General features: G+C 39.4%; 1 protein-coding gene across 2 annotated transcripts; it reads right to left on the bottom strand.

Annotated features, from left to right (window-relative positions):
* vps39 (VPS39 subunit of HOPS complex) lies at positions 1–27,489 on the bottom strand. Of its 2 annotated transcripts, none has more exons than XM_067613606.1 (24): positions 26,865–27,489; positions 26,015–26,080; positions 25,816–25,880; positions 25,278–25,320; positions 24,408–24,502; positions 23,387–23,485; positions 23,174–23,266; positions 22,210–22,393; positions 18,729–18,849; positions 18,233–18,353; positions 17,778–17,907; positions 16,993–17,135; positions 16,634–16,774; positions 15,585–15,726; positions 13,132–13,218; positions 11,762–11,835; positions 11,306–11,522; positions 9,672–9,800; positions 9,266–9,368; positions 8,926–8,971; positions 7,921–8,070; positions 3,782–3,916; positions 1,981–2,072; positions 1–1,683 (listed from the first exon to the last, which is right to left on the bottom strand). In XM_067613606.1, the coding sequence occupies exons 1-24, from the start codon at positions 26,935–26,937 to the stop codon at positions 1,602–1,604; spliced, it is 2,631 nt and encodes an 876-aa protein (XP_067469707.1). In that variant the 5' UTR covers positions 26,938–27,489; the 3' UTR covers positions 1–1,601. The 2 variants fall into 2 exon arrangements, with proteins under 2 accessions (XP_067469707.1, XP_067469708.1); XM_067613607.1 differs by having other exon boundaries at positions 17,778–17,904.

Genomic DNA, 27,489 nt, shown 5'->3' with positions numbered 1-27,489 from the left:
TGAATGGAAATGCTTGTTTATTACTGATTAAAGCCAGACAGACAGATGGTACCTGCTGGGTCGCCCCTCAGAATCAAATTTGTCATCGACACTCTCAATCTTTATACAGTATACACACAGTGGTACAAATGTTACCGTTAAAAAAAAAACTAAACAAAAATCTGAAACAGTCTTAGCAGAGAATGTGTGCAAACCTTTAAGAGCAGAAGAGGAGGGAGGGTGGTGTTTAAAGGAGCAGGTAAATGCTACAACATACGTAAAAGTTAAAAAGATGTTGGTTTTTAAACTCATGCTCAAAAATCACTAAACGAGACGTTGACCCCAACTCGTTCTATTTCATCCTGAAAAAGAGTTTCGACTAAACACCTAAAACATACATTCATTGCTTGCATTTCCTCCTCAATAAGCTGGAGGAGTCTTGCTTCTTGAATCACCTCCCAGGCGGACGGTAAACAGACGAGCTGTGTAACAATATTGCCATTAAAATGCACAGATCAATCATACCTCTTAATTCATTCACATTACTTCCAGTTCCTGTAAGGCGGATGTGTGATTTATCAATAAATAAACAGGACATCCATCCATCCACTTTTAAAGTGCTGTACTTTTGTGATCTGCCTTTAAAAAGTTTTTACTTCATTAACTTTTAATACGTCTGGGAGAGAAAAAACAACAAACAGATAAATAATACAAAGAAGAAAGATGAGACTAAAAAAAGTGAATTTCTGATAATTAAATGTAATTATTCACAAACCTTTAAGACAGTAAATGTGGGGGAAAAGAAAGAAAAAAAAACACACAAAGCTGTGAATATGTTTGCTGAAGGACTCAAAAGTGTAAATACAAAAACATACTGTGAGATGAATGTTGTTTTGTATAGTCAGTACCAGCACATGCTAACAAAAAAACATCATGATCAACATCTGACTTCACTGTAAGTACAATCATCAGAGTCACGAAAAGGCATTTAACAGTGCTCCAGTAGAGTCTATATGGCATATCAAGCGGTGTTTGAGGCCTACACAGTGTTACAGAAGGAGAGGGAGACAGTGAGAGGCAGAAAAAAGAAAAAAACAAAACAACAACAACCACAGACTGAGGCTTGTAATCATCTCCTGGTGAGAACAGGCACTAACTTCTGTTGTTGCAGCTCCTTCTTCTGCTACGCGTCTGTCACTAGTGCCAGTTTTCTTCCGAGCGGAGGGTAGTGAATCCCTTCTAGCGTTACAGTGACACATGCTTTTCAAATGTCGGACTCTTACCTCCCTCGTTCTCTTCCTCCCCTCCTGTTGAGCGACCCCGGACATTCCACCTGTTACCTCATGCACAGAGAGAAAGAAAGTCGCAGCTTTCGCTTTCAGAAAAGAAGTTCCTGTACAACGACTGTTCCGCCGGGTTAAAACATGTCTGCGCTCTCGGTTCTGTAAGGTGCTTTGCAAAACAAGCGTCCGCTAAATACCAGCCATGCTCTGCAGAGTGAGCCCGGCTTCCGACAACAGTCTGATATATTCGTAGTCCGAAGATGTCCGAGTGTTGGAGTCCACAGGGAGGGAGGGGGAGACTATTTATTAGTAAACAGTCACTGTGAGGAGGTGCGGGTGTTACTGCTCAGTAGGACACACGTTGCGGTCTTTGCAGCAGAAGTAATGCACCACCACGCCGTTGGGATACCTGGCGAACGCGCTGGGAGAGAGAGAGAGAGAGAGAAAGTTTTATTAATCAGTGCGTGATAGCAGATAAACAGGCTTTAGTTAAAATCTATATAAGTTAAATGAAAATGAAAATGGAACGAAATTAATGTGAGGCATAAAATCTTGTTAAAAAAAAACAAAACTGCAGAAACACAGAAATCTGTTAAAATAGAGATAAAACATGTAAAAACAGACTGTGTCATAAAGCAACTTTAATGAGGATTTTGATGACACCCCGGAGATAGACACTTAAAAATGAGTCCAGCTACACTGAGAGAAACAAAGTTACCTGTTGCCTATTTTCTTCTTGCAGACCCTGCAGGTCTTTTCTTCAGTAATGACACATTTAACCTGCTGGTGGAAGATGCGCTCCTCCTGCACCTGTAAACACAAAACATGCTCGGTGAGATGCCAGAGTTAATAACCATAAACTTCGATAGGGCTGAAAACTCTAACATATTTAGTATACCCTCATGCAAGACAAAGAACAGCAGCAAAGCATCACATCTGAGAAGCTGGAAGCGGTGGATGTTTAATTTATTGAAAGAGGCTCTAAACTTGAGGTGTTTGTGGCAGAGTTGCCATGGTGCTGAATTCACAGCCCTCGTTTTTAATCCCTAAAACCTTGAGTGAGTATTTTTGGTCTGACTGTAGAACATTCACATCGTGACACTCCTGCATCACACACTGCAATCCTCCTTTTTGTGAAATAATGAGTGGTGATGAGTGGACACTGTGTTGAAAGATGATTGCAAGGGAAAGGAAATCAGAAAACTAATTCGGCAACAAAAATTATGGGTTTTTTTTGGGACTTTTATTCATTCTTTGCCATTTTCTTGTGAAATATGGCACAGCTGAAAGACAAAATCAAACTGCTCACAACTGCAACATGCATTCAGACCAACATTGCATGAATAAACGTAGAGGTTTTAGGTTGCAACCCAATGTGACATCATCCAGCAAGGCCAATCACGTACAAGCAATTCCTGGTGGATTATTTTGTAACGTGAACTCCTTATTTCTACTGTTTACCTTGCGACTGTCGCAACAAAAGACAAAATAGTCCGTCAGCGCTGTGGTAACCCTTCCAGAGATGTAAAACCCTGTCTGTGAATATTACAAACCATGTTGCAGTGTTTTGATGTCTCATAAGCCTTTAAACGCATTACATCTGTTACTCCAACTGGATTGTACTTCATAGTTTCACGAGTGCATTAAACAACAAACCCCCCACTAACGCAGCCTGCTGTGCTGTTTTCAGTCTGGATCCCAAACCAAAACATGTCACCTGTGATGAAAGGCTGCAAGAAAACACTGATTCATATTAAGAGGCAATGAGGTTGGAAACCACTGCAACATGTTAGAGTTTCTGTTGGTATATTTATGTAAATGGTGTTCTTTTATCTTTTCAGGCATGCTAGATCACATCCTACAGTATGCGCTGGAGGATTTTTCTCTGTAAAAACGTAACAAAACCAAACACTGCATGAGATTTAACGGCTGCAGATTGAACTACTACCCTGCTACATCACCTGGAAATTGAATATTTAGTGACATAAAGCACATTTAACATAATACAGTGTGTATAAGACATGATTAACAAACTCACTCAGAACACCAGCAACAGACCCTCGACCAGAGAGTTGCTGAATTTATCCACATTGTTCAAATTCAACTTCAACTTCCTCTCTAATGGTTGAGGTTAGGATGGTCATGTGGTTCTTACAATTTGTCCTTCAACATGAGGAGCTTTGTTATGGCTTCCTCTGTCAGTAAACGCCCCTCAGCTGAAGGGTCACTGAACTGAATTTGTCCGATGAAGGAAAGCTGTTTTGTAGCTGACCTTGTTCTCCGACCTCTACAGAAGGAAACCTATAAATATTTCCCTGTGGTCATAAATAAAGCACCGCATTATCTTATTAAACTCACTGTCAGAACACAATAATCAGTTTCCATCAACACCACATGAAACCTCTTTTCCTTTAAGAGAGGATTTTCTTTGACATTACCCATCTATTAGTCACAGCAGCAGCGGCACTAAAATTGTAATCTAATTTACATAAACCACCACGCATACAACAGAAACTCACTCTGAGGAACTCGGCCTGCAGCAGACTCTTCAGCACCTGGTCGCAGCGTTTCCTCTGCGCCTTCTCCTCCAGGACGCTCTCCAGGAAGACCCGGATCTCTCGGATTTGGGTGTTTGCTGGAAGCAGATTGATGGCCTGCAGAAAACAAAACCGCCTGCTTGTTAAACAACACTGACCCGACATCAGCAGCTCAGAAAATAATTACAACTCCTTCATTATTAGAGAGAACTTTGTCCACAGGAAGAAATGTAATCATAAACATCCCCTTTGAGAAGCAAATTACATTAATTTATAATCATTATTTTTCTAAATTAGCCACTTCTCTGGCAGTGGTGGTAATCTTATGTTGTGGTGAACAGTGATAATGGAGTCATTTTCACATTCATTAGACTCATTATTTGAAAACCTAACATTACTCATTAATCGTTTCAAAGTGAAAATATTAAATTACTTCCTCTTGGAAACAGTAATTCCTTGTATTGCTTGTTAGATTTGCCGTTTCCCCAAAATTGGCAACTGCATCCTCTCTTACCTTAAGAACAAAATAACTCATTTACCTCGCCTGTGTGCTTCTACGCTCAGGGAAACTAAACATCATCGACGTCCAGTAGTCTTGTTGTCTTTTATGTCTATTTAATTTAATCAAATCAGTACAAATAGCCTAATTATACCCACACACAGGCAGCTTAGAGCGAGTGTGTTCTGCTGAAAAACAACCCTAAGAACAGAGCTGGGATTTAGTTTGTGCACAGAATTCAACTCTATTTTAGAGTCATAAAAGCTTATTTGTTGAGTTACTGACTGATACTTCCAAACAGCGAGTTAATTCACTGCTATTAAAAAACAAAAATCTTACTGAGTTAATTAGAAGACAAGTTCTAGGAGTAGGCGGTTTGTATAATTTGTTATATAATATACTTACATTTTTATTTTTTAATACGACATCTCTGTGTGAGAACAAGAACGGTGTCCATAACACATCATGATAAGAAATGTTTGGCATTTTAGTCACATTTAGTACTTTACGTCATCATTGGCACCCAGAACACGCCCTTTCAGTTATTGAATGTTATAGAAAGGCCAGCCTAAAAAAAGTGGGGTTTGAAATGTTTAAAACAGTCAGCAGTCAGCTGATCTAATGGGAGGAGGGAGATTGTTCCACAGTCTGGGTGCCGAGGCAGCAAAAGCACAGTCGCCTTCGGTTTTTAGTTTGGCACGCGGTATAGCCAACAGGTTTTTATTGGTTGACCTAAGTGACCGCTCTGTAGAGTAACGGCTTAGTAGATCGGAAGTGTAGGCAGGAGCTAAACCTCGTAGGGCCTCATAAGTGATTAAAAGAATCTTAAAATCGATCCGGAACTTCACTGGCAGCCGATGCAGTGAGGCTAAAATAGATGTGAGATCTACAGCCAGTCCTAGTTAATAGCTTTGCTGCTGCAATTTGTATGAGCTGAAGACCTGCCAGGGAAGCTTGACTGAGGAAAAGTGACTTGCAGTAGTCGAGACAGGAAAAAAAAGACATGAATGATACGTTATGAGTCAGAGGCCGATAATGACGGTCTGATTCTTGAAATGTTCCTGAGTTGAAAAAAACCAGGACTGAACCAATTTGTTAACATGGTGTTCAAATTTCAATTTAGTGTCAAATATAAACGCCAAGATTCCTAGTGTTTTTGGGCCAATACGCTGAAAAATGCTATTTGTAGTATTTTCAGGGCCAATAACGAGAAGCTCAGTTTTGTCAGAATTTAGTTGAAGAAAGTTGAGAGACATCCAGTCCTTTATCTCAGCAAAACAGCTGTGGAGAGTGTCTTGGTTGCTAAAATGATCAGGTTTTACTGAAAAATATTTGTGGAGGGTTCAGCAGAGAAGCAGTTTGTTTGGAAATGAGGATGAAAATCGTTTGCTCTCCCTCAACAGCTACTGTGCTGAAGAGCCCTTGACCCCTGTTGCTCACATAGGGCTACTTAAGCTGACAGTGCGCTTCATCAAAAGTGTTTGTTGGATGGTTGAACAGCTTCAGAAACATCTTACACCCCCCACACACCTTTCCAGCATCAGAGTTAGGGGGCAGTGGAGGGCTGCTTCAGACAATTTCGGTAACTTTCAGAAATCAAATATCCGGTTTATATCAGCTTTTCACTCGCCTTTTTTTTCTTTAACTAGTGCTTTTTGAGCTGAACCCGTCCCTTAAAGCCAACAAAAGTAGACTAAGGTTGAAAATTTAGGTTCATTCATGACCTTGGAATCAGCGGGTGACAAACCAATCTTATCAGTTCAGTTCTGGACTTCTCATGTTGTCTTCTTCTCACCAGCTGCTGTTCTCTTGTCAACTACGGTTTCAGGCTCCAGAATGAACTTTCGATCTCAACTTTAATCCTTTAAGTGGTCAGAAAAATTTAAATTTCAGCATCTACAATTCCATGACAACAGGACTGGACATCGACAACCGGGCAGTTTTCATCTACTGAGAGAACAGCTACTCTGTGGACCTTGTGGTGAGATAATTTTGTCAGCTAGACGTTAGTTATACTGGGCAGGTCCCAGTTGTGATTATATAAATGATATAATACTAACTATATATAACTGTAATTACATAAAACTAATTATGGAACAAGGAACTGTTGAAAAAAAGGGTTTAAAAAAATTGCTTGAACAAAGAAACCGCTTCATGTTAGAAGTTCTGCCTAAAGTTTTTGAACAGTCTTGTCTTGTCGCTCTTTATGCTCTCTTGGCAAAGCAGAGTCTGGGAGTGAAGCCAGGGGAAATGAAAGCAGGGTGCCATAAAAGTCAATAAGGGAGGACAGGGAGTCAGAGTGGCACAGAAAGACGAGATGGAGAGCTCCGGTCTGTGCGATCTAAACCTAAACGCCGTCGTAAACCTGCAGCTTTCCCCTTGAAAGATTCTTAATTTGACATGTCTGTGGTCGGACACAGATGAGCGGTGCCTTCCACACACGATCACATCCACTTAAAATTTACAACAGGAGCCATTGCAGTATGGTGCATTTCACAACCAGAACGTAACTAAAAACAGCTAAACTTGCTTGTTTTTTTTTAAATTTAAGTATTTACAGTGACTTAGTGGAAGCAAAGATGGTGCCTCTGTTCCTTTATGATAAGATATGGAAAAAGAAAAATATACAATCTGCTGTGTGACTGTTTTCTTCCAGATGTGGACTGTGTGGAGCATTTTTTTTTTTACAGTTGGCAGCTGTGTTTTATTGAAAAACAGAACCAAACAGCGCTATAAAACACTCCTCTAGGGATATCTGCTGTACTCGACAGCATTCGGTGGATCGTGTCAAGACGAGGGAAGGTCTGACGAGCAAACTAGGTCAGAAGCCAGTTTTGAGCAGAATGGCTTTTATCCAATTAACTCTTTGCTATTTTGGTTCTGGGTGCAGGTAGTTATAACGGGGATATGAAAGGGATTTCATCAAAAAGATATTCATATTGCAACGCAGCCGCCTCTCGAGGGAGATCAGCACCCCTGGTGGAAATCTGTTTTTGGTTTTGCTGGATCTTTTCTATCATAAAGGGAGCAGCATGATTACCCCCAACAGTGCGAACCCCCTCTCATCTCTGATCTACAAAAAAACAAACTAAATCTAATCCTTTAAACAAGTTGCGCTCACTTCAGTCGCTGCTTTAAATTTCACACCAAATGCCAAAAAGATTAATTTCGTACGATCTCATGTCATCGTTAATCATGTTATTTCATTTTGTTTTAATCCAGCCGAAACATGCCGACCCTTATCAATTTCGCTGCAACATCTTGTCTGAATTAGCGATGATTACTTAATGTGAGCCATGGCAAGGAGTCAACTTATAATACGCCCTTGGTTGAATATGAAACTAATTCTTGCTCTCTGATTTAATGAGCAGTTTAAATCTGATTGAGTGTGTCACATTGAAAAGTTTAATTTAAGTGCAAGAATTTTATCCAAGTGTCGTCAGAAGTACATTTTTTACAGCAGACTATTTCTCTGTGACAACTCACTTGACACTGACAGAGCCCTTCCTGTCACGATGCAGTAAACGTATGTTGTACTCCAGGCGGATAAAAACAGGACCATTTGTTATTTGTTCATAAGTCACCGCGGTGAGGAATGAAGCACTGCTCTGCCTTTGTTTACCTTGGTGGTGTTGAGCTTGCTGTGGTGCAGCTCCAGGACCTGCAAGGCTGCCTGGAGGTTGGCCTGTGGCTCCGACAGCTCCATCTTGATGGGCCCCAGGCAGTGGACGTCAGGGGGTGACAGGTACATACGGAGCAGAGACAGATAAACCTGCGGGGCACAAATTCAGCTGTTAATACTTCTTAGTTTTCTCTGAACTTTTTTTTTTATATTAAATGACCGGGGATTTGTTATGATGACGCTGAGGGAAAACAGCTCGAGTTTCACAGTAAATGCCAACATATGGCGTCTAGTACAGCAACAGCAAAATGTCACGCAAGACGATAATGAACAACAATGAAGTTCTTTACAGTTTGAAAACAGGATTCATTTATGAAAACATGGAATAAAGCTAAACAAGTCATGGTATTTGCTTGGATAAACAAGAATAAATGATTAGATGAGGGTGATTTTAGAGGAAATTGGATCAAAATGTCACTGTAAGTACATTTAATTTATAAAATTCAGCCTGTAATAATTGGTTTAATAATAGCTGTGAATGTCTTAATATTCAGTGTCCAAACAGGAATCTTATTTCTTTGTGACTTTTCATATAAACAGCAGTGATTCATTGATTCTACTCCAATACATATTCATTCATTCTCCGCGCTCCAGTGATGCAGCATTTTATACACATAAGACAACGTCAGCTGTCATTTCAGGTTAGATGGGTAAATAAAACTGGAGATAGTGTGTTTTTTTTTTGAAGAGCTGGCAATGTGACTGTGACATAAATAATCCATTATATTTTTATAGCACTTTCAGCAAACAGGCACTTAACAGAAGGCAGCAGAGCGGAGGAAATGAAAACATGGTCATGATAAAAACAAACATAACAGAGCTCTGATAAATTCCACGAGGACACAAAAAAAACATAATAAAAATCAAAAAGCGGAAAAGGCAAAAGAATCTAAAATTAACAAAACAGGAACAAACCATAACAAAATGAAATTAAAAAATACTTACATCTTTATTGCCTTCAACTAAACTGTCGTAATACCGGTGACAGAATCTGCAGAGCACACAGAGGAAATCATGAGCAAAGATCACCTTATTTAACCAACATGCTCACAATCAGACAATCAGAATGGCACAATTAGGTCACATGATCTGTTCTGGTTGTGTTCTGTCTTACAAGACAGAAACAAAGGCACTAATACCTTCACTGTTTTACTGTTTTATACTCTTTTCAGAAAGTTAATCATCAAGCAAATCAGCTGCTGGAGTTCTCAAGCAAAGCAGACACAGGCCGACTTCCCGCTCAGTAAACAGCAGAGCGGTCTGTGGCGTCTGAAGGAGTACTCACTCTTCAGCCATGCGGGTGTCTTTCAGGATGTGCACATAGATGAAAAGCGCCTGCTCGTGTTTACCCATCCTACCCAGAAGCAGGGCTCGTTCCTCCAGGAGGCCTTGCAGATGGAAAACAAGGTCAAAAGGTGTAAATACAATATATACAACCTGGGTGAAACTTTTTCCTATAAATGAGAACATACTGTATATACATGAGGTAATGGGAAATATAGGAAATATATTCTTCATGTTTCTGAGATGTATCAAAAATGATTCCTTCTATATCTAAAGGTATAAATGCTACAGACATTATTCTCACATTCTCAAACTCCCACCCTTGTTTGTATTCATTAAGCAAACAGAAATGTCTTGTTTGTTCTCTGTCCGCACATTTGTCATTCTAGTGTGAACCCAGTTCATACCGTCAAAGGGAAAGTCACTGATGAGTCTCGCTGGTTCGTAGCTGATAGAAATATCCAGGAATGACAGCAGCTTGTTCCTGAACTCTCCTAGAGCGCCGTCCTCTTTCCCCGCAGCGACTGCTGGAACCCCTGCAATAGCACAGAGGTTTTTATTACAGTATCTAGAGGTGAAACGGTTGGCTATTTAACTGATTAGTTGCTCAACAGAAAATTAATGTGCAACAATTTAGATAATCTGTTAATAGTTCCATTATTTTAAGCAAAAAAGCCAAAAATTCTCAAAAGAGCAACAATGACAATTTGACATTTTATCAACCAAATGCTTGAATTAATAGATTAATTTAATCATTAATTGCATACACCTAGTGTTTCAAATGTATCTTAAATAGGGCTGCGACTAACAACTATTTTCTTGATCCATTTTTCAAGATTTATTTGTTGTTTTGTCAATTAAATCAGAAGAAAGTGAAAAATGCCAACTGTAATTCCCCACAGCCAAATGAGGTGTCCTGTTTTGTCTGACAACTCCAGTCTAAAACCCAAACATATTCAGTTTAGTATCATATATAACAAAGAAAAGCATCAAATCCTCACATTTGAGAAGCTGGAACCAACAAAAATGACCAGAACGATTAATTATAGCTTCAGCTCTAATCTTAAAAGGTATAAAAATGTCAATAATCAAGAAAAAATTTCTACAGTTTCACTAGTTTTTAATTTATTCCTTGAAACGTCCTCGGCTTGAGGTAATCCAAGAAATGTAAATGTTTTTACTGATACAGAAATTAAATTAATACTGTAGATAAAAATATAACTTATACAGCTGAAACAGCTTCAATATTTACAGTCCAACTCTATTGTGAGAATCTCAATAATCTCAGAGAAACAGTATCTTCATATCACAGGCTGCCTCCTGCAATAAGCTTCACGACACAAAGTCAAGCAATAACCTGCCCCAAGGACAGATTAATTTATTGAATTAGTTGTCTTTATTAGTTTATTTTGCTAACAAAGTGCACATTAATGAGCATCCCTACAAATGCTGGCGTGCCTGTTCCCTGCTTGAGCATTAGAAGGCACAAACAGAAAGAGACGGATGGACTTCTTAATGAGTCCAGACAGGCTCTGTTTGCAAAGCAATGAGATAACTCTCTGGATGAGGAAGCAAAGGGGAAACCGAGTCCATATGCAGTGATGTAATCACATAAAAATCCATTGATACATTACAAAAATAAATAGCTCTTTTGGCATTAAGTTCACGGCGGGGGTATTTTGCTAAGGGGCCTGTACCATGCAAGAAACCCAACATCCTTGAATAAGATGGTCACATGGCGCTGCAGCTGTGAGAATGTAATTACACACTTACGTTTCAGAAATTTACTTTGTTTTTTAGCTTTGCTTCAGGTAGATAAAACTAAATGTTAAGTATCTGTCAGTACCACTAACTACATATCTGTATCAGGATGAAAATAATGAAATAAGCCCATAATTGCTTAGCAAAACTCTGAAACATTACTTTCATAATTTTCTGTTTTTAAAGTTTACTGCGCAATGTTTTTTTTGACTTTCCGAGGGCCTGGAAACACTGTGAAGCTAAAAGCCAGATTGATTTTCGACTTTTCTCATACTCGTACCTTCTGGCAGTGAGTTGAGGTATTGTTTCATGAGGCTTTGAACCCTCTCCAAGTAGAGCTGGATCAGCACGTTGTGAAACTCTGGGCCCTTCTCGTCCCACACGTAGATAATGTGCTCCAAATATGGGATGGCGAGCTCCTTAAAGCCCTCCTTCAGAAAGTTCAGCACCTTGTCTCTGGGCAAAGTCTCCACCTCTGTTAGGTCCTCAGTGAAGATCTGGACAGGAGGAGATGTTTTAAAACCTACAGCAGAGCTTTCCTCATCGTAAGCAGACAAACAATATAGTCGGACTTTATAAAGAAAGGTCTTCAATAAACAGGGCTTCTATATACAACCTTATAGCAATAAATACAAAAACATCAAGTAATTAACTATATTTACATGCATATATAACATAACAAACAACTGAGCTGAGCATCCTTTTGTGACTTTTTATGTAAATCTGTGTGACCCACCTTTAGCCCATCCTCAGGGCAGATCTTAAGCACCCAGGGCGAAAACTCAAAGATTATGCCGAGATTCTCCACTCCTGTGTGGGGGGGATTACAGCAGACAAGCAAGTTTAACTTCACCAAGGAGGAAGACTAGCAAGGACGGAGACATGGTACATGATTAAGCTCGTAGTTCAGTTTGTAGATCAGTTCAAAGGACCCACATGCAGCATTTTACCATCAGGAACTGATTACAACGATGATTCGGCATATTTAGCACAGCTAGTGCAGGGAAAGGATGTATTACAGTGTATGACCATGATGGTGAATGCTTATTTTTCTGAAATAAAACAGAAACCAATGCAATCTCATTAAATATCAATATAGTGGAATATAAGTGAAATTATAGAAACATATGAAGTAATATTCTAAAATATAATAAGCAAGAAGTTGTTGTTCTTGATCTGGAAAAGTTTGAAGCCTTTTAAAGACTGTTGATACAGTTAAAAACAAATGATTTCCAGCTAGATTGTCTCTAAGGGGTGCACTTGTCTGTAATATTATAATGGCATGGTTTTACTGGTCATGGAGAAAGCAATTGAGATTATTCTTATAATTGCTTTATTGCCCATTATTGTTACCATTTTACTGCCCATAAGTAAGCATCACTACCATTAACAAATGAAACAACTGCCGAGCACACAGCTTTTTTTGTCAATAGGTCTAATTTCACAAGAAATTCACCGGTTTGCTCTTGAGTTTAAATCACAGATTGGAAAACAGGTGAAAGGCAGATGGAAAGAAACAAAAAACAAGTTCTCTCTCGTCATGTTTATACTAAAGCCAAAAGAAAACCTTCGACAGAAAGAAACTATTTCCTCTCTGTGACCAAATGCAATGTTTTTAAGGAAAAGTGTCTAATAGCAACAAAACACAGGCAGTAACAGTACAACAGGTATTAAAAAGCTTCTGGAAACCATCTCCCTCGTGGGCTCACGCTACAAGAGATAATTACTCAGTAATTATACCACTGTATCATAATTAAGTCGACATTGATGATGTGTTCAATGATAACAAACACATCACCTTTAACTGCCAATTTCCCAGTAAGTACAGTATTTATCTTGGCATCACTGGCGCACAGATAAAAAATATTTATGCATTTACACAGTAACTACTGACACACATGGTACGTTAGGTCAGCTCCAAAGGCTGCAAGACTATAACATGCGACAGATGAAGACTATACGTTTCATCCAACATCCATAATCAATCAACATGAAAGTTTTCTCAGAGGTTTTCCCAAAATTCCCCCAACAAATTTAACATATCTAGCGGAGATGACAACTTTGACATTAAGTTAAAACAGATTTGAGTAGGCTGTTGAACCTTACCCAGCCTTTGGAGGTACTGTACTGTTCGCTCGTGGCCCTTCAGCGGAGAGTTGGCCTTGGTGGACTGGTCAAGTAGCACCTGCAGAGCTGTGAAAGGGCAAACAGGGTGAAGAGGAGTGAAGGGAGGCGAGTGAAAGGGGGGAGCGAGAACAAATGTGGGATTAGGCTGAGTGATGGAAAGTAGCACGATGTCATCTACTCCGCTGTGCGCTGCATTACATAATTCCTCCGTCAACAGAAATTGGACGAAGCACATGCACGGCGTTAATTGGTGAGCAGGAACAGCTGGTTTGAATTGGCAGGGGGAGACTCGAGCAGCATGACATCACAAACACAAATTGCAGAAGGTCGATTAAAACCAGCCGCGCTCAGAGTGAGAACAGCCCACAATCTGCTGCGAAATGGAGCCAAAAAACCAAATAACATTAAGACAGCTCAGATCTACGAGTATGACGAGTCGACCACATGCAGGAAACCTCCTCTGAGAGAAACTGTGTAGCCTGACAGAGCTGATCCACCTCGTGCCTAGAATACAGCTTTGTTACAAGGCCAAAACTGGTACCTATTGATTTTGAACATAATGGAACAATTCAGCTCACAATGGCTGTTACATTTCAATGGAGGAGGTAATGAAGAGACCACTGACAAAAGGACGATGTTGGTCTGGCATTGAGTGATCCGACATTTACATGATTAACCCCAAATTCAACATCTAATTCAGGAAAGAAATTGGGAACAGATGTTTCATTGTGCTTTATTGTTATTTGTTGAGTTGAGGCCTGCAAGAGATAAACCACACTCTGACAAATACAGTTAAACTCAGATATCAGTCATTATCCAGTTGATTGACTTAACTGTTGTCTGCTGTTTGATGATAATTTCCCGCTTGAAAAACAAACATTAATCTCATTGGAAATTTAAAAAGGAAAGGGATTCCCATGTTAAATTAGAAACCACAATCAATTTCTAGGGATTTTTTACCCTTAATTTTTTGGAAAACACATAGAGAGATGAGGGACTGTCTTTACAGAGAAGAGCAGACTTCAGAAAGAGAAGATTTACTTGTTTGTAGTCTTTTATGAATCATTGCATGCACTATCCTCGTTTGACTTTCACATATGGCCTTCGATGGAACGCCAGTGAAAACACTCCTTGTAATGTACAACAAGCTGTTGCTCAAGCTTTTTTTTTTTCTTGATTCAAACAATATTAAGAATTTGTGAGAAAACCGCAGAATAAATCTGTTTTTCATTCCCAGTATTTTTGAAAAAAAAGTGTTTTTGTCAACCAAAAAGTTGAAATACATCGGAGACGCCTTTGCAGCAAGTCAGCTTTTTCTTGCGGAAAAAAAAACAATCACTCATTTCAGCAACAGGGAAGTGACCTGCTTTGTTATATTAGGGTTTACTAGGTTGATAAGGTTGCCTCTGCCTTAAATTAAAGGTCAGTGCAGATTCCTTTCAAATAATCACAGACTTCTGTTCATTCATCCAGATGACAGACAGGGACACAGAGACTGAACCATAAGAAATTCAGAGAGACAAAATCTGACTGATAACCCTTTAAACTCAATGTTCAGTATACAGTTTGCACGTATGTATGAAAATGACTCACAAATGTAATGCAAACATGCTTTTATGTATTATATATCTACCATTTGACTAATTTCTGTTATTGAATGTTAACTTATCCACATTAGTTTAATGTATGTTCTTGTTTCTCTTTGTCATGTTTCTTTAATATGTTTTACTACCTATTTGCTTATGCAGCTAACAATAGCTATAAGCCACTAATGCAAAAATAGAGCATCTTAACTTCTACTTGAACTCCAGAGAGTGAAATACCTGCCCGTTTTCCAGGGGAGTCAACAACAGTTGAAGGAGTTGAATAAATCCTAACCTTTTCAAATGAGTTATTACACCATAGATCACAAATAATCAAATGGAATTCAAATTGTTTTTGCAGAGAAACTTAGTTCAGTACAAATACACAAATTAGGACCTGGCATATACTATATATCATGTTTAGGAGTCAAAAATCTAATTTTATGTAATGCAGATCACTTTCTTAGTTTGATTTTGAATTGCATTTAATAACAAATGGCATGATCTCATACAACTGGTAGAAAAATTCACATTTACAATAAAAATCTTTTTTTTTTTTTAAATATTGGCACTTTTCAGACTTGTCTGTGGCTCACAGGACCTGTTAGAGCCAAAAAGCTTAAAAGCTACATTTTTAGGTTTTCTGCAGAGCGCTGTCTGTATTCATAACAGATTCAATAGGACCCTTACAATTGTGAAATGACTGTTGACACCCTTCTGATCTTATTGGACAATGTACATAATTAAAAGCAGCTTCTTTCTGCACAGGACTTGATGATTTATCAGATTTTAAGACTCATTAAACATTGTGATATGATTGATGGTTTGCAGCATCAGGCAGACTCTTACCTTTCTGGTGCAGTCCCTTCTTCTCATAGAGAATAATGAGCTCACTGTACTTGTGAGCCTTCTTCAGGACATACTCGCTCTCCTCGATGTGACAGTGGTTGTTCTCCAGTCGAAGGAGGGGGGACACCAGGGCCACGTTGGTCTAAATGTGGGGGGAGGGCAAGAGCAGATTACATAACATCATTTCCAAACATTAATCAATCCAACCCTTTACAGTTTAGCTTGTGTTTCACCCAAAGACCACAAGCAGGTGACTTCACTTATTAGTTTCACCTCTCTGCTTCAGTGTGTTTATTGTTTAAATAATCTGGTGCAGACTCTTGGCTCTCCAAAGTATGCACTATCTGAAAGGATACTCCAGGCACTCCTTGATAAAGTCCCTCCAGCGTTATCTCCCTTCTCTGGGAATCCCTCTGATTAGATAGTGCTTATTGTACCTCCAAAAGGGAAGCACATGGTGGCATTTTTCCTGGAAGTCCAAATAACCTGAACTGGCACATATCAACATGAAAGAATGGCAGAAAGACTTTGAGGTCCATCCAGACTGTTGTGCTCCTCACACAGAGCCCAACTATCCTGCAGAGAAACTTACTTTGGCTGCTCATATCTGTGATCTCATCCCTCATTCCAACACAGACCACAAATGAGGTTTGACACACAGATTACCTGGTAAATCAGAGGTTTAGCCTTGTTGCCCACGCATCTGTTTCCCTGAATCAAAACCAGACCTGCTTTTATTGCAGCTACTACACCTGAATGACCCATTTGGCCACTTGTGAGGTCAAGTTAACTGCCTGATGTTGCTGCCAGTTTATCAGAGTGTTTCAATTTACTAATTTATGAAATCATTTGTTTTAAGGACAGTAGATCAGTTAAGCTTTTGCTTGACAAGAACAAGAGCAACACACTGTGCAGAGTGCATGCTGTATATTGAGCAAGACATTAAATTCCAAATACTGAGTAATGATTCAAGTTCAAAATGAACAGGTGGATGTTTGAACTGAAATTTCTCCAGGCGAAAGAGAAATGGAAGATAGTCTGGGCCTTACGTGCAGGTAACATTTCAGCAGGGTGGTGTCAATGATCTGCAGGAGTTTTTTGCGGCTTTTAATAGTGGGCGTGCCCTCCATGAGTGGGGATGTTGTGGAAGGGTCAGAGTCATTCAGCTGTTTCACAAGGTGGCTGCGTTTCTGTGAAGAAGGAGAGAAAGATTTTGATTTCATAGTTATTACTGTCCGTCCTTTATTTTACAGCACTTTTCTTGACCTTTAATATGCTTTTCATGTTATATAAACCTTATAATTTTGTTAGTTTGCCTCAAATGAGATTCTCAGTAACAAAATGTACCACTTCCATGGATCTTTATCATTTTTCCTGTGTTTTAAGGACATCATACACACAAACAAACCTGGGTGAGGTAATCAATTAGAGCAAGATGAGCCTTCTCCAGCTCTGCCCCAGATAGCGTAGGCAGAGGGTTGGGATAGTGCAACTGCTTGCGGTAGTCTGACGGGAGCAGGTCAGGGTACAGTCCGATCACATGGGTGGGATCTGCAAAGCACAGGAGATGAAATGTGTTGAATTGTATTCCATGTAAGATACTTTGTTTAGTAGTCCTTGATTAAAGAGAAAGAGTTGACATTACAAAGCATTACCATGACATATACAACATGAAAAATTCTCAGTTAATCAGACTTGGAAACAAGAGCTCATTAAAGCAAGAAAAAGTCTGTCATCATAGTATACACAAGATGTGACATCATTATATTGGAAATGTGTATGTAAATAAAAAATATTCAACATAATATTCAGAATAAGCAACAGATGTTTAATGAGTTCAAGAGAAGAGAAAGAAAAAGGAGAATAAACCTCATAAATACGACCAGATTCATCTCAATTAGGCTGCTGTAAATAAATGCAGGTCCTAAGGGTACAATGGTTCAGAATTACCAAATAAGGACAAATTAGATCGCTTTACCAAAAGATGACAATCTTCCTATTGTGTACTTTCAAAAGTCTAAGCTATCTGGCACTTACTGTCTATTCCTACAGTTCTATATTCCTACGTCCTTGTAGTGATTTGCAGCAGCGTGCTTGTAGTGAATAGCAGACTTGATCCATGTCTGGTTCTGTTTTACAAAATTTGCCTGAACAGACAAATCAGATGTTCACTGTGAAGGACAAGAGCCCTACCTGTGCCGAGTTTGGCGAAAACCTGCATGGAGTCATCAAATCTCTTCTGGCAAAACAGATTGAAGGCATAGAGATTCTGGATGTGATGTATCTGCTGCTTCTTATCACCATCTGAATCATCCTTCATCTTCTGGCAGGAAAAAAAAACAACAAGACAAAGAAAAAAAAAAAAAAAAAAAAAAAAATTCATCACGCTACAGCAAAACATGCCCAGAATGCTCAATTCCAGGAATGTAACACACATGAATGGCCTTTTTTATTCTTGGAAATGCCCCTGGAAAGCTAGACTGCTTGACTGGCTGACCATAATGTACAAAGCTGTGAGCGTTTCACCGTACTGCTACTAATCAAGATAAATGATTTTTATGTTCCATACTCTGAGCTAAAGTACAAATTCAATCTTCAGGAATTTAATAACAAGGTTTAATAGTAAAGTGAATGGTTCTGCTACTCACCGCCAGCTGAAGAGCCAATTCAAACTGCTTGTCCTGAAGAAGCTGTCGGATCTGGCTGGCTATGGACACGGGCACCAGGCGCCACACAAAGTGGTTGCTGGCAACATACACAATATTCGGCCTGTGAAAGATAAGAGGGGAAAACAAGATAGAGAAACGGTTGGAACAAAGTTGTTTTTCTTTGTAAGGAGGAACTGACATCAGTATCATAATCATGAGAACCAGGCAGATGATGATGAAAGCAGCAAATGATGTATTATGTTCTTTTAAGGGTGTTATGCATAGGAACCAGTGGTAGCCATGAAAACAGGCCATCATTTATTATCTAACCTGTAAATACATGCCAGCAGTACTGCAACAGTAACTGCAGCCTTCTTTACCTCAAATACAGTGGTACTGAATGACCAAATGGCAACACAAATAATCACAAACTCTCTTTACAAACAACACAAATTACAATATTGGGATGACAAAACCACACAGAGGACTGGCTCACCCTGCTGAGGTGATGAAGCGAGGTCTCTGCAGCTCCACACTTTGCACCAGCAGCCTCGGCTCAAAGGTCCGGATCTCCACGTACCGAGGGAGAACTGCTATGATGTATGGAGGCTGGTGCTCTGAGAACATTTGAAAAGAGGCAACGGTGTCACGTTATGATGCATGTCAACCAATTAATGGTTTGTGATAAAAAGATAAAACTACACATCTTCTGCAAGTCATTAAAAATGTGGATTTACGTGCAGTGGTTGTTGATTTAATACAAAAATCTTAATACATAATTAACAAATGGTTCAACATTTGAGGTTGATTAGGTAACTTCTTTAAAATAATGACACTCAGACATTGAAAAAGACAAATATATCTCATCTTATAAAGTTTTGATATCCTTCCAACTAGGGCTGCAAATGACGATTATTTTCATTATCCATTAATTAATCGATTATTTTCTTGATAAATTGATTATTTGTATATTCTGTAAAATGTCAGTGAAGCTTGAAAAATGTCCATCACAAGTTCCCAGACTCCATGGTCCCTTTTCAAAATGTATTGTTTTGTCTGACAAACAGTCCAAAATCCAGGTAGTTACATAAAGTATGAAAACCAGAAAATCTTCACATTTAGGAAGCAGTGAATTTTTGCCGGTTTTCCTTAAAAGAAAATTCCTGAAGGATGATTTGATTATTAAAATTGTTGCAGACTAATTTTCTGTTGATCCACTAATTGCTGACTATCCATTAATTGACTAATTGTTGCAGCTCTACTTCAAACAAACACTGTCTGTCTGACGAACAGGTGCCTCTGTAGAGGAGTGGAGACCTTGAGGCTGATGGGGCAGGAAATCCAGCCTGAGACAGCTATCTAGACAGGACTGAGGATGGACTCTGGATATGGGACAGACTACACCCACAGGGAGAGCTCAGGCCCTCTGCTCCAGCCATGAGCAGTGAGAACAGTCAGTTAGAAGTATTCTCAACTGACTAGCGCTCATCCCCTGCTGACGCATGCCAAAGCCACAGTGTTGACTATATCAAAATGAGGAAATTGCAAACTGTATGAAGCCACTGCTTGGAGGCTTCATTTCCCCTTTGTATTGTTCCTTTCAGCATTCCAATGAGCACAGAAAGAGGATGCTTAAAAACAATCTGCATCACTTCTGTCACAAAGTTCATTTGTAAAACAGACCTGTGGTGTCTTTGTCACAAGATAAAAGAGATATAAAATTGTCTTTCCTCTTCTGACATGTGGAAAACAGCACCACAGAGAGGATGGAAAGAAAGAATCTGCACAAAGACAAATTAAGGAAGGAAAAAGACAGACAGCAGCTGGATGACAACAACTGTCAAAACAATGGCAGTATTTAGGCCAAATTCTTTACAAGGTTTATGTGTTTGCTTCAGTATCTAAACACTGCTATGTGACAAAACCTGCTGAATCAGAAATGAATAAACTTTACAGACAGGCATAGTCCACATGTAGTACCTTGCACTTTAACCAGTCAATAGAATTAAATCACAACATTTTGAAAACTTTACACAGATGCAATAAAAATGCTGCATATAATTCAACAACTTACTATTATCAGACAGGAACTGGAGCTTTATTCAAGGATGGCAAGTTTGGCAAAGAAGAAGTAAATTAATCTGAGATTATGAAAGACTCCCAATTATATTTTAGATGCTAACTACGTTTTCTAATTTGTGTACAGAACAAAAAGGCTCTGTGTAACCTAGAACTTCTCTGTAATGTAATGACAAAAGGTCAACTTTCATAATTGTGGTCTCCACCGCAGCCTGGCTTCTGTCCTGATGTGTCAAAATAATAAAAACCTATTTCTTCTTCTTGTGTTTGCTTCTTTTTTCTGTTTTGTCTTTTTCTTTTTCCACTGCAGAAGGGTTTTATCATTGGCAAGCTATATAAATGTTAAATGGTCTTATTTATAGGAGTGAATGCTCTTGGCAGAATCAATAGATGCTTGTCACAAGATATCATACACTGTTACTGTAAATATAGTATCTAACACATCTGCACATTACAATGTGACTCAGATGACTAGATTGTTGAACTTGAGTGATTTTGTTTATTTCTCTGGGTGAAAGGGACTGCCATGGGTGACACATTTTGGCAAAACACCTTCTAACCCACATACAGAGCTGAGGCAGGATTTTTGGCTCTTGTTACAAGGCATGCGGGCGTCCTTTTGACTTTGCTGTCGCTTCCTATCGGTATCTGATACGAGTTAACTCTAGCAAAGACATGAAGATCAAAAAAGAGGAATAGAAATAGCAACTTGGACCGGGCATGAAGTAGCTTGTTTTCCATGTAGGCAGAAATATAACACAACAGGGTTTTCCCTGCCTATTTAACTCAAAGGCAGGCTGCTTTTGTATTACTGGACGCCGCTTTTGTTGAAAATTCCAGCATGTGATGTTGACAGAATGAAAAAGGCGGAACTCAACTGTGAGGGCAGTGCAGCACTCGACAGTCTACAGCGAGCACACGCTAGAGTTACCTTGTAGTTCATTTTCCAAACGGGCAGCGATTGCAAGCATATTTTGATTTAATGACTTAATAATTGAGACGAACGTGAAGTATATTGTGAACTTTCTACGCTGTCACTCAGAGACTAACGTTAGCGGAGCAGCGAACTCCAGCAGTAACAAACGAGATTGGCTGACCGACACACACTGCAGCATTAAACAACTTAAACCAACTCTGAGGTGAAGAAAATAACTGCGCCCGCTCAGCGTCTTGGACAGTCTTTCCCCGGAGGTAACGGTCCAGCAGAGAGGCTGCTCTCCACTGCTGGAGACATGACGTTAATTACAACACAGTGGAGCTCTCCGCCTCCCCCTTAGTTTGTTATCTCCATACAGGCAGGAGACTGTAAGATGCTTTCAAATTAATTCATTCATTAATTAATGCAGTTAACTTTATAAAATAAAAAGCCTGCTGACCATTCATGTTATCTGCTAGTTATGTTTCATATTGTATTTCAGTGGAATAAGGACACCAGTGAATGGTTTGAATGGTTTGGCACACAGTGTACTGGAGCAAGAGACTGAAAATAGTGCCCCCTTTTCTATTCATTCAATCTGAAATCGGTTTTGAATCGACTTGTCACCCAAGTATTGTGATAGTATTGAATCAGGAGATAAATGGTTCAAGGTTTTGAAAAAATAAACACCATCATTTGTCACAACCTTTATTTTTCATATTTTTGTTCCATCTTTTTATAAAATTTAAATCCCTGTGGACACTGTTGTCTGTCAAATCATAATTTTTTTTCACTTAAGTGCACGACACTCTAAAGGTGCACAATAAGCAACTAAGAATCTCACAGTCTACAAACTCACTGTAGAAAATGTACATATCCTTAAAACATCACTAAGTGTAGAATCACAGAATACTATAATATATTGTAGTATTGAGTGTGTGCAGAAGTCTTCCTAGTACTGGTTTTTGTGTCTGTTTCTCACCCATTGCTATAGGGATGTCCGTCCAGTTCAGGGCACACTTCTGGGTGCAAACACCCTCTTCATTAAGAACCACAGTTAGGTCATCCTGCCCGACAGCCACCTTCCCATCAGCCAGTGGGGCAACTAGAGGCTCCAACTGCTTCCCTGTGGGAAAGAGTTCCTTGATGGAGCCACGGCCATCCATCTGGTTGACAGGAGAGATAATACAAGTAAGCCAAAAGCCACAAACCTCTAAATAATATCTTATTGACATAAACTTTATTTGTAAGGTCAGTTACAAAGTGCTTTACTGATTAGGCTAACAATAACACTACCAAGCATTAACTGATAATATGGTAAGACTTTTAGGAGTAAGAAGTACAAGGGATGAGCCCAAAATAAACACACAAATTCACAGATAACAAAGCAGACAGGAACTTATTATATAACAGTCTGCCTCTAAAATGTGGTATGAAAAGATTATTTTAAAGTGATGCTGTCTGTGAAACATTCACCTTCTGTAGACTTGAAAAGTAGCTTCAAAATGTTTGTAGTTTCACTTCTCAGAGAACAATGGATTCATGCCATATCATGTGTGAGTCACGACTCAGTCAAGCTTGATAAGGTTTCATTTCATTTTGGTGAAACTGTTTGAAGCAAACTGAGCATGCAGACGAACACTGTGGAAGTGAATTATGTTTAGGGAGTGCTTTAACCGGTTTCTAAGGATGTTTAAAAATTTTCTACCATGAAAACATGTTACTGTTATTCCAATTTTTAACCGCCATGAATCCAAACTGACTACAGCCTCTGATCTCTTTAACAAACGAAAAAACCTTTTTGAAGCCATCTTTCAAGTCTACAGGGGATGAGAGTTTTAATATTCAAAATACAGATTTATGTGCCCAACATCACTGCAAGTTGTAAGTAGTGACAGATGAGTGAAGCTTAATGCAAAAGGCTTATCCTCTTCTTCAGCACATACCCGAATGAGGTAATAGTCTCTTTTGAAACCGACACATATGGAGTTTTCACACCAAGCCATGGACTTTGGAATATCTGGTGCACCAAAGTCCCCCTGAAAGCCAAAAAGAAAACATTAAGATGTCTAAATGTGTCAAAAGGATTGGAAAAAAAAAACCTTATAAACTTGGATCATACTGCAGTGAATCACATCTTAGATATATTTTATTTTTACCTGCAGCTCATGGAACTCTCTATCCTTCCAGTAATACATCTGGAGTTTCTTTTTCACTGCGACGCACATTCTCAGTCTTTCCTCTCCTGGGCCGGTTTGCTAAAGACAAGAGACAAAATATACAATTCATGGCTTTAAATCAGGAAAAATACGAGTGCCACACAGACATGTGGGAATGAAAGGAAAAGTGAATGTTATGACTGTCTTTCAGATACAACAGCCATAAAATTTAATGGGATAATACCAATGTTTTTGCATGTTTTAGCCCATTTACTGCAAATGATGTATATCTTCCACACTTGCTGTATATTTTTAAGCTCACTGTGTTAAATATGTATACATGTGTTTTTCTGTCTTCAAAGCAGCCGCTCTGTCTCTCATGGACTTGACAATTGCTTGAGCTATGTGATCCATAACAACAAACATCATATTGCATTTTATTTCTGTCTGCAGGGCTGATTGAAAAACTGTCTGAGTCGTGTGTTATTGCGCTTGTGGAAAACAGCAGTAGGTGTGAACAATTAACCTGACACGCACTGCAAATCTGCATGTGCGACTATGACCACTAGTCTTATGTCTCCTCCTCTTTATGCGCTTCTGTTTTCAATATGATGGATCACCTATTTTAAGCCTTTTAGTTTCTATTTTTCCTAACCACAATGAAATGAAATGTTGAAAAGGGCTGCCTGCAACATAGGAAACATATATTCAAAAGGCTGAAAGGCTATGGTGAGCTTCAGGGAACAGTCAGCAACAATGTAAATTATACTGTACATAAGTTGTAGTAAGTGGGCCTAGACATGCAAGACGCTGGTTTTGATCTTGTAAGACTATGTTGAAAACAGCTTCCGATTACAACACTCATCTGCCTTCTCAGTCCGCTAACCCGTAGCTGTATGATTGTGGTACTGTGCATGCAAGCACTGTTGATTGCAACACAAATACATGTATACGAGAGCAGCACTGTACGGTAACAGTACTGCTGGCATAGTGTCCAAACCTCAAGGGGGCTGGAACTGACCTGCAGGTCACAAGCGAAGAGCGTGGCTCCTTTGGCTTTGGACACCACAGTGATCTGCTGAAAGGTCAGGAGGTCATGAACGTGGATGTTGTTCTCTGCGGGAGAATTAAGATGGAGAGTGGAGATGAATGCTATGCTGTGTGTCAGTACACAAAAAGATTGCAGTTTCAAAGTTGAAAACATTTAACAATGAACAGATGTGGAGTAAGCAAAGGCGCCTTTAGACTGTGCAACAACACTGATTAAGCAAGTTTATTGCATGTCACATTGTGTGAGACGCCTGTAATAAAAGCTTGGTCGTAATCTGTGTCAGACTGTATGATATCAATTTGAGGCTGTCGGATTGTGTGCTAAATACATGGTGATTCTTAGCATTACAAAATTTAATAAGTCTATGAAAGTAGTGACATGTCATCGGTTAACATCATCCATCTGCACTTGCTCTAAAGTCTGGAAAATGCAGCAAAGTCATGCAAACTTTGTTTTTGTTTCAGATCCACTGTTTTAGTTTTTGTGTGCCAACTGACGAAGGAGAAAAAATGTGTTTTCCTCTCACACTTCATTCAAAAAACAGCACTTATGAAATGTACCTAAGGCTAGTGTACTCTGTGTCATTTCTATGTCATATTCCGATTGGTTTGTTTGTAGACGTGCGGCGTAGCAGCAGTCACGTTGTGAGAATTTGGCCTTAAATTTCTGCCTTTCCATCACATCAGTCGTGGGTGCATGTGTCTCACAGTGAGATCTAGTAGCACCGTTTTGGGTTGACAACCAAAGATTTGACCACGTTTCTCTCACAACTGTCAACTTTCGTCTCTGACAGCCCAAAATCGCAGAGTGTAAAGAGGCCTTTAAGGGAGAGAAACTTACCCAGAAGACTGACAAGAATTTTGTATTGTGAGACGACGTAAAGCTGGGGAAAGAGTGAGAAACACAAATTAACCATAAATCTAACAGGCATTCATATGGACATTAACAATAAAACAATAGCTAAACTGGGAGACACTAGAACTCAAATCTTAAACCCATTTTGTCTGGGGCTCTCCAACCACTAGCTGGTAGGGTAGGAAGTTAACAAATTCAATCTTGACTACATTGTTCAACTTGCAGGCTGATCTGAGCCATCCTAATAATATTTTTTGGTATTTTCATTTGGCATATGATTAAGTCTTGAAGTGTGTGGGATTCTCAGCTTCATTCCAAGAGAGGGAGTCGGTCATCGGCAACTAAGAGCCAAATTTAAAGCAAAGTGTGCGTTTACAGTCCTAATATTTGTGATAATAAGGCAATACAGTATGTAGTCCCAAAAACCTTAAAGTTTAAGACTTCTGGTGCTTTTTCCCCACTGCGTTTTAAATTTATGCAGAAATTCAGGTCTGTGGTTATCTCTTTCTGTAGTCATATCTACCTGCTGAATCTTCTTTGAGAAGTTCTTATTGGATTTTTCCAGTGTCACTTCAAACCGGTTGGTGCCTAAAGAGAAAAGAGACACGTTCATCTAAAAATGAAGCAAGCTTTTATTTGAAGCAGGTGACGGTAAGTTGAGAGGGTCTGCAAATATACAACAAAGAATCAACTGCATCCCATATCGCCTTGGCTCTTTGTACCTGCGTCCTTCTTTATTCGGTAGAGAAGGAGATGCCCTGGCTTAGTTCCAACAAGCAGCCAGTCCTCTGCGGGAAGATAAACTCAAAATCAGTGGCAGTTCAAAGGATGTTGTCAGTCATTTCAGGCAGATTATGTCATCAAACGTAAAGATTTCCAATCAGAGTTTGAGCTGTGATATGCTTGCAGGAAGATCATTCATGTGAGTACCAGTGGTGAGATAAATTATCACTTCTAGACAAGCGGGACACCTGAGACTGCATTTAAATCAATGCCAAAATAGACCATCAGCTCAATGCCAAAGAGTAGCTGATATAGATAGGGCTGCAACTAATGATTATTTTCACTGTTGGTTAATCTGTCGATTATTTTCTCAATTAATCAATTAGTTGTTTGGTCCAGTAAATGGTGAAAAATGTCGACCACTGTTTCCCAAATCCCAGGGTGATGACTTCAAATGTCTTGTTTTGCCCACAACCCAAAGATAATCAGTTTACTGTCATAAAGGACTAACAAAACAGAAAATATTCACATTTGAGAAGCTGGAATCAGAGAATTGAAAAACGACTCAAAATGATGAATCGATTATCAAAATAGTTGGTGATTAATGTAATAGTTGGAAACTAATCAATTAATCAACTTATCAGCTCTACAATCAAACGAATATTTTCAGTCATAGTGAGCTGTGACATGCTTGCAGGAAGATCATTCATGTGCCAGTGGTGACATAATTCGTCTCACTTCTAGACAAGTGGGACACCTGAGACTGCAGTTCAATCAACGCCCAAAGGGGCCATCAGCCCAATGTCAAAGAGTAGCTGATATAGAGATATGAAAGTGTAAACAACTCACCCCAGGCCGCAAGACAGTCAATCTGGAGAGGAAGCTTCTCCAAAATAGGCACTGGTTCATACGCGTCATGCATCTTGAAGTGATCTTGCTGATTCAATTACAAAGCGCTCTGATTGATCAAACCCCCCCACAATGTGTTGACGCCTGTCGGACAATCGCTGACTGACTGACCGCTGTTGTTGAGTCTGTCACGGTGGTACGCCGTTATGTGTCGCCATTAACCACCTGAGCAGGTCAGTGTCTCGACAGGCAATGAGGGAAATCTGCACTGGTGATAATTGATATGGTAAACTGCTGTAAAGCTATACAGTTTGACTTAGGAAGCTATTTCCCCGACCAAAACAACAGCTGATCGTTAACAGCTAGCTCGCTAGCCTAGAAGTTGACAGGCAACGGCTACAGCTCCTAAACATCGTTACTTCTCACTTCATGGCAGCTGAAATCCGAACAAAGGCAGACAGTTACTTTGTCGACGACGACTCACGTTGACTTAAGAAAAATGTTAAAAGACTCTGCATTGGCCGTGGCAGTTAGTCTTGGCTAGCCAGGTTAGCTTCATGCTACTTCCTCCGTTGTGTTGACGACGGCTGCGCGAGGGAATGGGGTTTGACAGGCACGTGACTGA

Source organism: Thunnus thynnus, chromosome 16 (genome assembly GCF_963924715.1).
Source record: "Thunnus thynnus chromosome 16, fThuThy2.1, whole genome shotgun sequence".
In the NCBI taxonomy this organism is placed as follows: Eukaryota; Metazoa; Chordata; class Actinopteri; order Scombriformes; family Scombridae; genus Thunnus; species Thunnus thynnus.
Note: the sequence above shows the minus strand (reverse complement) of the source record. Positions and strands in the feature narration are given on the sequence as shown.